The sequence below is a fragment of the Barbus barbus genome, assembly GCF_936440315.1.
Source record: "Barbus barbus genome assembly, chromosome: 44".
Taxonomy (NCBI): Eukaryota; Metazoa; Chordata; class Actinopteri; order Cypriniformes; family Cyprinidae; genus Barbus; species Barbus barbus.
The window spans coordinates 8,802,092-8,817,264 of NC_136722.1; the positions used below are offsets into that span (position 1 = coordinate 8,802,092).

At 46.4% G+C, this 15,173-nt stretch overlaps 1 protein-coding gene across 1 annotated transcript in view; it reads left to right on the forward strand.

The window, feature by feature from the left end:
• Positions 1-15,173, forward strand: part of LOC306863588 (PX domain-containing protein 1-like) — a 47,072-nt gene that overhangs the window by 12,602 nt on the left and 19,297 nt on the right. The window contains exons 2-3 of the mRNA XM_079407011.1: positions 13,585-13,676; positions 13,858-13,975. Coding sequence (XP_079263137.1) covers positions 13,585-13,676; positions 13,858-13,975 — 210 coding nt within the window. The remainder of the gene's footprint in view (positions 1-13,584; positions 13,677-13,857; positions 13,976-15,173) is intronic.

The window sequence follows — 15,173 nt, forward strand, 5'->3', positions numbered from 1 at the left end:
TGTGCCGTCTTACGGCGTGCCCAGCATTTTCGTTCGGCGCGCCGATAGAGGATTAGATGTCGATCGCGGCATCGGGGGATGGGCAATCGTCCTCTGAGGATGAAGGTTTGGCGCAGCTGCCCCCTCGGGCCCAGAGTTGACGGCCGTGCTTTCCCGGGCCGCCGCGAGATCGGGCTGGAGGCGTGCACACCTCTCAGTCCCGAGCCCTCGCGGTGAGGTGATTGGCTCCTCGGCATGGGCTGTGGCTCGCGACCACGCCCTGCCTTGGCTCTTTTCTTCCCGGAAGTGCACGAGGAGCTGATGGAGTCGTGGATGGCCCTTTTTACGGCCAGAAGCGGCGCGTCTGCCTCCTCCGTCCTCGCTACCCTCGATGGCGGGGCGGCTAAGGGTGACGCTGACATTCCCCAGGTGAAGAGAGCGGTCGCAGTGCACTGTTGCCCGTGAAACTTGGAGGAATCGTCCGTGTCTCCCGGCCAAAGCCTGTAAGTTCACGGCCGCGCTTGCCGCCAAGGCTTACAGTGCTGCGGGCCAGCCTCTGCCCTGCATGCCACGGCTATCCTGCGAGTACACAAGCCAAGGCATTAAATGCACGAGGGTAGTACCAACCCGAGGTTGACGCAGGAGCTGTGCTCAGCGACTGACCTTGCCCTATGGGCAACGGAAGTCACGGCGCAGTCCCTCGGGAAGGCGATGTCCACACTCTTGTGGTCCAAGAGTGCCGCAGGGTTCAGCCTGGGGAGAGGGACGAAATCGACAAAGTGCACTTTCTCAATGCTCTCATCTCCCAGGCCGGACTGTTCGGCGACACTGTCGGGAGCTGTGCCAGCAGTTCTCGGCAGTACTGCAGCAGACTGAGGCGTCCAGCACATCTTGCCCCGGCGTGATGCATCGCTCCGCTGCAGGGCAACCCCAGTCTGCTGGCCGCCGTGGGCGCCCTCCTGTGTTCCCCTGAGCTGCTCCGCCTTGTGCTGGGGCGTCGAGCCTCTTGCAGGAACAGGGAGCCCCCCGTGTTTCAGCTGGCCCGATATCGTCCAAGGAGGCGATAAAACGGCCCTGACACGGGCAACCCGGAGATGTGGAAAGCTGCTCTATCTCAGGAGATGGCGCTCCTTCCCTCGAAGGAGGGCTGGGGGAGAATCATTCATTCTGTTCCGCCCACTGGGGGAGAATCATTCATTCCCTGGCCGCGGTACCCACATTTTCATAAAAGAGCAATTTCCCTTCCCTCCGGGTTCTCAGGTCTGCGGGCTGACAGTGTGCGACGCGCTGCCTCCTTACTCTCGCCCACGACCCATCTTGCCAGTGGCCAAGAGAGTGCGGTCTGGGGACGCGGTGCCTCCCCGCGCACCTCTAGCCAGTCCCCCCGGGGACTTAGGGAGTTTTGTGGGGATGAGTCAGAATGCACCGCCTTCTGTTCCATCCAGCCTTACTCCCCCTCGCTGCACCACTGCGGGCACGTCGATTGTGCCTTTGGTGCCACTTGTACGGTATCTGGGGCCGTGGCTTGCGCTTCCCAGCCCGTCTCGCTGGCTCATTCGCACAGTTCGACTCGGCTATGCGATTCAGTTCGCCAGGCGGCCTCCCAGGTTCAGTGGCCTCTTTGAGACTTCGGTGGCAGTCCGAGATGCACCTGTCTTGCACGAGGAGATTGCTGCCCTTCTGGCAAGGGGCACAATCGAGCCGGTCCCTCCAGCCGAGATGAGGCAGGGGTTTACAGCCCCTACTTCATCGTGCCCAAGAAAGGCGGTGGCCTTCGGCCAATCCTGGATCTGCGAGTCTTGAATCGGGCCCTACACAAGCTCCCCTTCAAGATGTTGACGCAGAAGCGCATCGTCAAAAGCGTGCAGTCCGCGGATTGGTTTGCAGCGATCGACCTGAAGGACGCTTACTTTCATGTCTCGATTCTCCCTCGACACAGGCCGTTCCTACGGTTCGCGTTCGAGGGGCGGGCATGGCAGTACAGGGTCCTCCCCTTTGGGCTCTCCCTGTCCCCCCGTGCCTTCACAAAGGTGGCGGAGGGCGCCCTTGCCCCGTTACGGGAAGTGGGCGTCAGGACGATTGGCTCATCCTGGCCCGGTCGCGAGAACAGTTGTGTGGTCACAGGGACCTGGTGCTCCGGCACCTCAGCCAGTTGGGGCTTCGGGTCAACTGGGAAAAGAGCAAGCTCTCCCCTGTGCAGAGAATCTCTTTTCTCGGTATGGAGTTAGACTCCGTGAGTATGACGGCACGTCTCACGGACGAGCGCGCCCAATCAGTGCTGAACTGCCTGAGTTCCTTCAGAGGCAGGACAGTGGTTCCGTTGAAACAGTTTCAGCAGCTCCTGGGGCATATGGCACCCGTAGCCGCAGTCACGCCACTCGGGTTGTTTCATGTGAGACCACTTCAGCACTGGTTACACTCACAGGTCCCGAGATGGGCATGGCGCCGCGGGACACGTCGTGTGACCATCACGCAATCGTGTCTCGCTCTTTCAGCCCCTGGTCGGACCTTGCGTTTCTACGGGCCGGGGTGCCCTTAGGACAAGTGTCCCGGCATGTTGTTGTCACAACAGATGCCTCCAGCACGGGCTGGGGCGCTACATGCAACGGGCAGGCAGCTTCGGGGCTCTGGACAGGGCCTCGACTGCTTTGGCACATCAACTGCCTAGAGCTGCTGGCAGTGCATTTGGCCCTAAAGCAGTTCCGGCCACTGCTGTTGGGCCAGCACGTGTTGGTCCGTACGGACAACACTGCAGCTGTGTCGTACATCAACCGTCAGGGAGGTCTACGATCACGCCGCATGTCACAGCTCGCCCGCCATCTCCTCCTCTGGAGTCAGTCACAGCTCAAATCGCTGCATGCCGTTCACATCCCGGGGGAGCTCAATTGTGCAGCTGACGCGCTCTCACGACAGCTCACGTTCCCTGGAGAATGGCGACTCCATCCCGAGACGATCCGGCTGATTTGGATTCGATTCAGGGATGCTCAGGTAGACCTGTTTGCTTCCCGCGTGTCCTCCCACTGCCAGCTGTACTTCTCCCTGGCCGAGGCCCCCTCGGCACGGACGCACTGGCACACAGCTGGCCTCGGGCTCTGCGCAAGTATGCATTTCCCCCAGTGAGCCTGCTCGCACAGACACTGTGCAAGGTCAGGGAGGACGAGGAGCAGGTCCTGCTGGTTGCGCCTTATTGGCCCACCCGGACCTGGCTTCCCGAACTCATTCTCCTCGTGACAGCCCCTCCCTGGCGTATCCCTCTGAGGAAGGAACTTCTCTCTCAGGGGCTCGGCACCATATGGCACCCGCGTCCAGATCTGTGGAACCTCCATGTGTGGCTCCTGGACGGGACGCGGCAGACTTAAGTGGTCTACCACAGGCGTGGTAGACACTATCACTCAGGCTAGAGCTCCTTCAACAAGGCAAGCCTATGCACTGAATTGGAGTCTGTTCGCGAACTGGTGTTCTTCTCGCCGGGAAGACCCCCGAAGATGCACGATTGGAGTAGTGCTTTCTTTCCTGCAAGAAAGGTGGGAGCGTAGGCTGTCACACTCCACCTTGAAAGTGTATGTGGCTGCTATCGCAGCCCATCACGATGCAGTGGACGGCCGGTCCCTGGGAAAGCATGATCTCATCGTGAGGTTCCTGAGGGGTGCCAGGAGGTTGAATCCCCCTAGGTCACCCCTGATGCCCTCCTGGGACCTCTCTATCATCCTGGCTGGACTTCAGAGGGGTCCCTTTGAGCCGCTGGACTCAGTCGAGCTGAAATTCCTGTCGAGCACAGCGCTCCTGACCGCGCTCACTTCCATCAAGAGGGTCGGGGACCTCCAAGCATTTTCGGTAAGCGAAGAGTGCCTTGTGTTCGGGCCGGCCTACTCTCACGTTGTCCTGAGACCCCGGCCTGGATACGTGCCTAAGGTTCCCACCACGCCCTTCCGCGATCAGGTGGTGAACCTGCAAGCACTGCCCTCGGAGGAGGCAGACCCAGCCTTGGCGTTCCTGTGTCCCGTAAGAGCGCTGCGCATATACGTGGACCGCACCCGGAGCTTCAGAAGCTCTGAGCAGCTCTTTGTCTGCCACAGGGGTCAGCAGAAAGGGAAGGCTGTCTCCAAGCAGAGGTTGGCCCACTGGATAGTGGATGCCATCGCCTTGGTGTACCAATCCCAAGGCGAGCCGTGCCCCCTTGGGGTGAGGGCTCACTCTACACGGAGTGTTGCCTCCTCCTATGCGTTGGCGCACGGCACCTCTTTGGCAGACATCTGTAGAGCTGTGGGGTGGGCGACACCGAACACCTTCGCGAGATTTTACAGTCTCCGCGTTGAGCCAGTCTCTCCCCGTGTGTTGGGTAACAGGTAAGTGGCGGGAAGAGTTGGCCGGTGTCACGCTTGCTGCGCCATTCCCCCTTACCCGGGGATATGAGCACCTGTTTCTCTCCTCCAGTTAGTTCCCAACGGCAAACCCTGGGGGAGTCCTCCAGCACCCCCGGCAGTCAGACCGGGCGGAGCAGTCTGACGCCAGGCCCAGTACCGGTGTTAGCTTGCCCGGGTCTCCGGTCAGCCCCTGTACTCGGCTAGGTGCCCGTGTGGCCTGATTCCCTTCGGGTGATCCTCACGGTAAACCCGTGTCTTCCCTTTGACAGAGCTCTGTCAGACCCTGCTGGCAGCCCTCCTCCCTACTCCTAGGTAGGATCTGCCCCAGGGTCCAGGCGTATGTAGCACTGCCCCAGGCCTGGGCCAGTCCATACCAGCGTCTCCACATGTTACCTCCCTTCGGGCAGGATGTGGCCTCCGTAGCGCCCTTCTCCGGAAGGCTCGCTTCCCCATCGTTACTGCCAAGCTGTAACAACAAATAGGAAAGACTTGAAGCGGTCTTTCATAGAAGGTCGAAATCCCTTCCGACTTCTTGGGGAAAGGAACAGCGGCTTGGCTATCTCCAGCAGCAATGTACTCAGCGGTCCCTGCGGGCGCCAAGGTTAGCGAATTTGCGCTGGGGCGACGGGAAGGTTGCGACCTTCGCATGGCATTTGTCTGTCACGCGCTAGCTTGTCAACATCTGCATGCCACAAGGTCGTGACGGGGTTCAGGTTGTGGCGCTTTCCATAGACCCCTAATGTCGTCACGACATAACTCGTAGTGACCGACAGATAGGGAACGTCTCGGTTACGTACGTAACCCTCGTTCCCTGATGGAGGGAACGGAGACGTTATGTCCCCATGCCACAATCTTGAACCATCGCTGGTTGCCAGGGACACGTTCTCGGCTCCTCAGCGGAAAACCTGATGAGTGGATGCACCTGTCGCCCTTTTATACCCGTATGCACGGGGAGTGGCTCAGGTATGCAAAATCCACTAGCCAATATTCATTGGCGTTTTCTCTTAAGTCAGAGATGATTGGGGCTTCCAAGTAAATCCCCTAATGTCGTCACGACATAACGTCTCCGTTCCCTCCATCAGGGAACGAGGGTTACGTACGTAACCGAGACGTTTTTCCTCCTTTCAGTCATCTTAACAAAAAATGTTTTGAGAATTAGCAGTCTTTCATGCAGGGCTCTAGACTCATTCTTCCCACTGATCTCACTTTTGCGACTAACTTTCTCAGTTGGTCGCACGAGCACATAATTTGGTTGCAATTAGTTTTTTGTTTTTGCACATTTGAACATTTGATTAATCAATGCATGCTGATGAACTTTTATCATAGTTTATAGTTATATGGTAACGAAAGTGTTCAACATTCAACTCGTTCTTTTTCATCAGTATTATTTGTGATTTAAATTTTGTGAACAGGATTTCCTTTTTTTCGTGCGCTTTCACTTTCAAATTTGCGATCTTGGTGTCACATTTTACAAGAAAAGAAAATTGTCTGTTTTGTTTATATCTATACATCTTTCATTTTTTAAGTCTAAAACAAAAGATGGATTCATTGTTATTCTTAATTAAAAAGCACAACAACAATAAAACAGTACATTGACAATGACAAACTAGCTTACATAACATTTATTAACAAAAACGAATAAGACGAGGCATGGCACAGGACACATCACATGCTGTATTATATACGTCTAATAAATTACATAATGTTTAGCAAACTCTGAGGAAGCAAATAAATATGAATATATATTTTTTTAAATTAAGGAAAGCCTCCATAGCGTAACGTGAGGTAAACAGCAAAGATAACAAGCTTCTCAAAACGAAAACAAAAAGAAAAGTAAAACTAAACTGGCTGTCGCTGACAGGACTTGCATGTTTTTTCTACAAGAATACCAGCATGTTCACCTTCTCTGGTTTAAGAAGCGGTCTTTTACTTTAGTTTGAAAACAAAATCCTCTGTTGCGCTCCGTCCGTGACGCGCACCTTCGCGCTCGTGCTGACGCGGCGAGTATAAACCAGGCTCTACCCACGAAACGCTCGCGCTGAAAGCACCTCTCTTCACGTGATCAGTGAAATCTGACTCCTGCTATAATGTGCTGCGGCTGGCAGCGCGCGCTATATGAAGCAGACGCTTTGGAGCAGCGCAGACCATGCACTCGTACAAATGCGACCACGTCAAATTTTAACTCGCAAAAAATTACCATTTTGGTTGCAGTCTAGAGCCCTGTCATGTTAAATTTAATCTTCGTATTACAACAATAAAAAACATTTTATTTATAAAAAGCTTTAGCACCAACACTAATATTAGCAGTAAGCAAAATAAACGTAGAATGTCTAATGTTTTCAAATGGAGAAAATAAATAAAGGACAGGAGTCATATGAACTTCATTTTTAACTACAGTTTTAGTAGGTTTATAAGCTGTTTAATAGGCTAAAGTGTGAAGAATAATTCACTGGATAATGTTAATTCACGGAATAATATTCTCTGGAATATTGGAATATAACAAGCATTGTATTTTATTGCATTTCTCAACTGGCATGCTCTAAATTATGCTGCTGACAGCGCGGTTTATCTATGCATTTACACAGAACTATAGGCTACTCAAACTGCGATCGACTGCAGAGAATTTCCATAGAGTTGTATTAATTTAGATGTTTATAAACGAAATAATGGTTATATAGTAAGTGTTAATACAATTTAGGGTGCTTCAAAAAAGTGAATCTTGTTAAAAGTTACATGCGGTGGCCGTGCTTAGCATTTCTTGAGCATCAACCGCTGAGTGAACTGCAATATAAAAGCGGCTTCACGAGACTAATGATGAGCAAAATAGACAACAGAGATAGAATTAAATTCAATGCTTTTATTTCCAACATGCAATCATTCATGGCTGTATTTTTAATTCATGCAAAGTTACGTCTTTATTGGGAGAGGACTTGACAGATTATCTACGTGACTCCGACTTCACGAGACTAATAGACCACAGAGAGAATTCAATTCAGCCATGAATTAGAGCATGTTGGAAATAAAAGCGCTGTGTTATTTCAGGCAAAGTTATATCTTTATAGGGACAGGGCTTGACAGAGTATCTTATTTATCATATTTCTTAGAGCCAAGTTGCATAAACTATATATCATGCATTTATGTAATACATCTAATTTGTGCATTAATGACTATAATATTAAATAGTTTACTAACTACAGCAAATCAAGTACCTGCACGCCGTTGTTGTTGTTGTTGTCTTGTCTCCCCTCAGACGCACTGCAATTGCGATCCTGCGTGCAATTCTCAAAACGTCCACAAGATGGCGGTGTTTATCGGGGAATCCAATATTACAAAACCGATATCCGATTATGGAAAAATGCTTAAATATCGGGAAAAATATCGGTAAAACGATATATCGGTCGATCTCTATTCACAATGGTAAGTTTAGAGAACCATACAGATAGCTGAAAGCAAAAACTATAGTCAAGTCAAGCCACCTTTATTTATATAGCGCTTTTAACAATAAAGATTGTGTCAAAGCAGCTTTACAGTATTAAATAGGAAAACAGAGTGTCAATAATTCAAAAGGACAATAGTAAGCACTCAATTTTCAGTTAAAGGCAGTCGATCATTGAATTCAGTTATGCCATCATCCAGCTCAATTCAGTTTAAATAGTATCTGTGCAATCAAGTTGATGATATCGCTGGAAATTAAGTGTCCCCAACTAAACAAGCCAGAAGCGACAGTGGCAAGGAACCAAAACTCCATCAGTGACAGAATGGAGAAAAAAACCTTGGGAGAAACCAGACTCAGTAGGAGCCAGTTCTCCTCTGGCCAGACGAACCAGTAGGTTGTTCCATGCTGCAGCAAAGTTAAATTGTGCAGAGGACTCATCTGGTTCCTGTGGTCTTGTCCCGATGGCTGTCTAGAAGGCAAGGTCTTCACTGGGGATCTGTCTCTGGGTCTCATATAGTTGTCCTGCAGTAGAGGCCATCGCTAGGTCCTGATCCACCATCTGATCTGGATACAGACTGGATCTGGTGGCTACGGTGACCTCGGAATAAGAAAGAAACAGACTAATATTAGTGTAGATTAGGGCTGTGACGGTCGCCGTGACAACTGCGTAACCGTGGTAGTCTATTGCCACCGGCAGTAGTGCATGTGACGTCACACACTCTATAACAAGCATAATACAAAGTTTTGCATACAAGTGTAATAATAGTAACAGTTGCAAATTGTTTTATTTAGACTATAAATCTAGGCTAATTCACAAATTACCTAAAATTTGCTACAATGTCAACTATGCATTCCGTTTTTTAAATTGGTATGTTTCGCCGGGCCACAAATAAATATAGAGCTGAGTATCATGAGTAACAATGAAAGCTAACACCGTGTTGTATAACACCGCGATACCTCCCAAGGGTAATATGTGTGAACAAAGCGTGAAAAGTACCGGCCCTAGTACTGAGTCTTGAGGTAATACATACTGTACTTGTGATCAATATGATCCCTCTTCATTCACTGCTACGAATTGATGTCGGTCAGATGAGTATGATTTGAACCATGCTAATGAACTTCCACTAATGCCAACAAAGTTTTGTAGTCTATTCAAAAGAATGTTGTGGTTGATGGTGTCGAACGCAGCACTAATAGAGATACAACCACGATCAGATGATAAGAGCAGGTCATTTGTAACTCTAATGAGAGCAGTCTTAGTACTATGATACGGTCTAAATCCTGACTGGAAATCCTCACAGATACCTTTTTCTCTAAGAAGTAGTATCTTTTACAGAAAAGGGAGATTCGAGATTGGTCTGTAATTAACTAGACCTTTGGGGTCAAGTTGTAGTTTTTTAATGAGAGGCTTAATTACAGCCAGTTTGAAGGTTTTGGGGACATATCCTAATTACAATGATGAATTAATAATAGTCAGAAGAGGATCTATGACTTCTGGAAGCACCCCTGTACTCAGACACCTCTGTACTTTTCCATTTGCTTTAGAAAGGTCTGCAATATTATGGAGTGCTGACATAAGGACTGAACTCAATGGAACACGTTTGACGATATTTAGAGCAGTTGATCTCGTTTCAAACAAGCTTTTGCACAATATAAAGTGATGCGTAGATCTTGGGATAATGTTTACAGAGTGCCATGACATGCTGTTAGTCTAAAGAAATAACTTCCGGGATCCGATTATGTCGCAGTGATGGCACAGTCTATCATTTAGCATACACTTTAGAGTAGGAGTGCACAATGCTGAGACAGATCATCACGTTCACAAAGATTTTGTTTCTTATTTAGTAAAATTATACGTTTAGTAATACTGCTTCAGATCTTCAGGGTACTGCATCAGATCATTAGAAATGCTTTCAGGATGTAATGGGACATTGTTCTGAAGGATATCGCCAGTTACAAGTCACCATCCCCCAGCACTGTGGAGAATCAACACCTGGCAGACGACTTGAACAAGTTTTATTGTCGTTTTGAAAAATCACCCCACACCTGCCCTGAACACCTCTCCACACAACCATTAACACCTCCAGCAACCCTCCTCTACCCCACACCTACAATTCAAATCAGCAAATATGTCACTCGTACCATCAGCACCGGAGCTCCTCAGGGCTGCGTACTCTCCCCACTGCACTTCTCCCTCTATACCAACGACCAGGGCCGTGCAGAGACCTTTGGAGGGGCAGGTGCTCAAAGTATAAAAGGGGCACATGGAACACGGCTTTTAGGGCTGTGCACCTTGCTGATATGTGTATCAAAATGGATGCTTCTGTATTGATAAAGCAGCAAATGCCATGACGCAGGTTTGAAAAAGAAACACAGAACAGAAAAGGCCATTTTAAGTTTAAACGTTAAAGACATTTTTTGCACCTTAATTACTCTGTAATGATATTATTATTATTGTTGTTGTTGTTGTTATTGAGTTTACAGGGTATGGTGGTTTTGCTGTTGTAAACACTACTGTTGTTCCTGTCTTATTTAAAATAGAATTATATTCTAATTCTGTTCTGAATTTATTAATTTTTTGATAATGATAATAAAAACAGGATTGATTAAGTATAATTCGGAGGACGAGAAAATCAGTATAATCCTGTTTTACCAGTGTTGTGATAATTATTTTTAAGGCACTCAATGTTTTTTAAATAAATACTGTAATAATAATAGTTCAAAGTGTGAATAGTTTTTAGTTAGATAACATAAAGACAAGACACCTTGACGCACTTTAAACTTCTCCTAATTAAACAGCAAGAACGAAAGAGAACAAGCACCTTTGTTTTTATTGCTGTGTGTAGAACTACGTTAGCTGCATTTTTTATATTTAATATTAACTTTAATAAAATGTAAATTTGTCCCCCGCACTTTATTCAAGCTCGAGCAGGTGTTTTCACATAGAGGTTTCTAGATTTAAATCTAGATTTAAATTAAAAGAGACATGACCTGACCTTTTATTCGTAACCAAAATGAGGAGATATGAATATCAGGAGAGCTGAACACTCTCGTGCAGTGCATGTTTCATTCATACTCGAAGTCAGAGGGCGCTCTCACGCAGAAACTTTTGACGTGCAGGAAATCCCTAATATGGGCAAACTCACACGGCTATCCGCTGTAGCTGAGCTGAATAAAAAGCAGAAACGTTTTTCCTGATGAAACGTGAAGACAAACACACGATTGCGAAAATATATGGTTTATGTGTGTTTTTCGATTTATCATCAGGTAATAAACTATATGAAAAATGCAGTACTGATTGACATATCATTTAGTATAGAAACTATAAAATATATTTCCTGAATTATTCTGTGATAAAAATAGAAAAAGGGTGTTCGTAGTAGCCTTTATAAACCAATCATAAAATTGTCATTAGGAAAACATTGAACAAAAATATTGTAGCCCCTTGCTGCAGCTAACCTTGCTTCCACAGGCTACACACAGCAATATAAACAACAGCTGTGTATGATCTCTTCACGCCGTTCTCGTAAAATAATAATAATAATTAAATAATATAACACCGCTCCACTGAGAACTCCACTTACCGGCAGCCGCGGACGTTATTGAAGGCATCCTAAAGGTGTCTGAACGTGGGATCGTCCCAGATGAGATCGTCAGGTGAAAGGTCATCATGTGGATAATTTAATTTACGGCTAAACTATTATTAATTAATTTTACTAATAGTTAGATTGGGCAGGCCTTCACAAAAGGACGTTTAATTACAAAAAAAATTAAATAAAATTGCCTTGACCAAAGGGCATTTTGGGCATCAAGGTGAAAAGGGGCAGGTGCTCAAGCACCCACCGCACCCCCCTCTGCACGTGCCTGCCAACGACTGCACCTCTAAAGACCCCTCTGTCAAGCTCCTGAAGTTTGCAGATGACACCACACTGATCGGCCTCATCCAGGACGGTGACGAGTCTGCTTACAGACAGGAGGTTAAGGAGCTGGCTGTCTGGTGCAATCTTAACAACCTGGAGCTTAACACGCTCAAAACTGTGGAGATGATTTTGGACTCCCCCCACTCACCATCATGAACAGCACTGTGACTGCAGTGGAGTCATTCAGATTCCTGGGCACCACCATCTCCCAGGACCTGAAGTGGGATATTCACATAAACTCCATTGTCAGAAAGGCCCAGCAGAGGTTGTACTTTCTTCGCCAGCTAAGGAAGTTCAACCTGCCACAGGACTAACTGAAACAGTTCTACTCCACCATCATTGAATCCATCCTCTGCACTTCAATAACTGTCTGGTTCAGCTCAGCTACCAAATCTGACCTCAGAAGACTACGGAGAGTAGTCCGGACTGCTGAGCTAATCATTGGTACAACCCTCCCCACTCTCCAAGAGCTGTACTTATCCAGAGTGAGCAAAAGGGCTGGTAAAATCACTCTGGACCCCTCACATCCAGCACACTTCCTCTTTGAACTGTTACCGTCTGGTTGACGTTACAGAGCTCTGAGCACCAGAACGACCAGACACAGAAACAGTTTCTTCCCTCAGGCAATCCATCTCATGAACACTCAACAATAAATGTGGAACACACAACTATAATACATTATCCAGTCACCACACTCGCTTATTTTATTTTTATTTTGTCATTTATTAATTTGCACATACTTGACCTGTACATACATAGTTGTCTATATTATATATTGTGTTTTTGCTGCTTTGTACATTGCCTATTTGGATATTTGTATATTATTCTTTTATTAGCTGTGTCCTGTCCTGTTGCTGTCTTTCTGTTGCACTGTGGAGCTTCTGTCATTACAACAAATTCCTTGTGTGTGTAAACATACTTGGCCAATAAAGCTCATTCTGATTCTGATTCTGAACAGTAACATCCTGACGGGAATAAGGAAAGGAGCTGAATTTCTGTTTGTTTTCGTAGGAAATTGATGTTTGGGGCAGCAAACGTGCCTCAATCATTTGACTGTCCGTTTTCCTATTTTTAGAATGGGAGATTTTCTGGATGAAAGTGGATCATCTGGAATTTTGAGTAGCAGCTGAAATGGCTGGGGGTGTGCGGACGCCTACCTGAAAGGGGAACCAGATTAAGAGGGTCTTTGCGGAGGTGAAGTGCTGGAGTTTATCGGGTTGGGACACTGTTCATGGCACAGGACAAGGACAAACGCTGGAAGAATTGTCGCTGGGATGGCACCATGAGTGCTGATTGATGATTGACAGGACTAAATGCTCCTTCCGAACCTATGTTTGGAGCTTCACATTGTTGTCAGTGTGTGTGTGAACAAAAAAAACATAAGCAGCTGTGTGAACATATTAGCAGCCTTTGTTTTTGCTCCTCATAGAATAAAACAATGCCTGGCCTTCCACGTAATTTGGCACATCCTCTTTTGTATGCCACTCCTGTGAATTATGTCATTTAGAAGAAATTTCTTCATTTTTGTAAATACTGCTTTGAATGGATAGATAATGGGTTGAGTATTGTTAACACAAACCTGTATCAGACTTGCCCACATTTAAGCCAACCTTTTACTAAACTAGGCAAGATTTTTCTATGGTCCATTACATGTTATATGGGGTCAAATAAAGTTGTTTTAGGTGTTGCCTGAAAGTGATATCGCTGCACCCTTGTCTAGACTGCACAATGATTGCTAAGCTCATAAAAGAAATGGTAAAATAGTTATTGGTCTGTTACCCAATTAGTCAATGAGCCAAATCTCAATACAACACATAAAATCTTGAGGTGAGAGGCAGAATGCTGATCTGATGATACAGGCTGATATGTATGTGCTCTCACACAGGGCTTGTCAAGATTAAAGAAGCAAGAGACATTGAGACAAAGCTAAATGAAGTGGAGCGACTGTTGAAGAATGCCATTAACATGCCCTGGAAGGTGAGAGATCTAACTGATGACACCAGCAAGAAAAGGGCTTGTGTATTTGAGTGCAACAAACAAGAATCTCTTGTTATTTATTATTACCTCTTTCCACCTTAATTTAATTACCTGAGCATCTTCCTGAATGGTTTACTGGAAGTGTTATCTTAAATTGCATACTAAAAGGATGTTTTCTCAGTTTTCTAGGTCAGAAGTTGTCTTAACATTCTTTGAACGCTCGCAGCTTGACCAGGTCCTGAAGAACGACAGTGTCCACAAAATTCAGCCATGCTTTCAAAGTCCAGTTAAAATTTCAGGTATAGTCTTTTAATGTTAAAATGCTTGTTAATATTTATGAATATTACAATATTTTATTATAGTGTGATATTGTTACAATTTAAGTAATACAAGTAATAGTGTAATTATTGTTATACTGTTATAAAATTTAAGGGAACATTTAATCGTATAACACGCTGTCAGTTAAACTTCAGGGATATCAATCTGTCCAGTTAGGAAGCATAAGTGATTGTGAATCAGTTTCACCTGCGTTGGTGCAAATGAACAATGAACCTTGGCTCAAAAAAAAAAAAAAAAAAATTAGAGCATTAGAGCTTACAGCTCATGAAAGTCAAAAATCCAGTATCTCAAAATATTAGAATATTTCCTAAAATCAATCAAAAAAAGGATTTGCAAAACAGAAAAGTTCAAGTTCTTTAAAGTATGTTCATTTATGCACTCAATACTTGTTCGGGGCTCCTTTAGCACAAATTCCAGCATCAGTGAGGTGAGGCATGGAAGCGATCAGCCTATGGCACTGCTGAGGCACTATTAAGGCATGTAGTCAGGCATGTTGGCTGGCCAATCAAGCACAGTAATATCATGGTCAGCAAACCACTTGGAAGTGGTTTTGGTACTGTGGGCAGGTGCTAAAGTCCTGTTTGAAAAGGAAATCAGCATCTCCATGAAGCTTGTCAGCAGATGGAAGCATAAAGTGCTCCAAAATCTCCTGGTAGATGGCTGCATTGACTTTGGACTTGATAAAACACAATGGACCAACACCAGCAGACATCACGGCAGCCCAAATCATCACTGACTTTAGAAACTTCTCACTGAACTTCAAGCAGCTTGGATTCTGTGCCTCTCCACTCTTCCTCCAGACTCCAGACCTTAATTTCTAAATGAAGTGCAAAATTTACTTTTATCTGAAAAGAGGACTTTGGACCACTGAGCAACAGTCCAGTTCTTTTTCTTCACAGCCCAGGTAAGATGCTTCTGACGTTGTTTCTGTTTCAGAAGTGGCTTGGTTGCCCTTTTCCGGAAGACATTTGAGCACATTTGACTCCAGCTTCAGTCCACTACTTGTGAAGCTCTCACAAGTGTTTGAATCGGCTTTGCTTGACAGTATTCTCAAGCTTGCGGTCATCCCTCTTGCTTGTGCACCTTTTCCTACCCAAATTCTTCCTTGCAGTCAACTTTGCATTTAATATGCTTTGATACAGCCCTCTGTGACCAGCC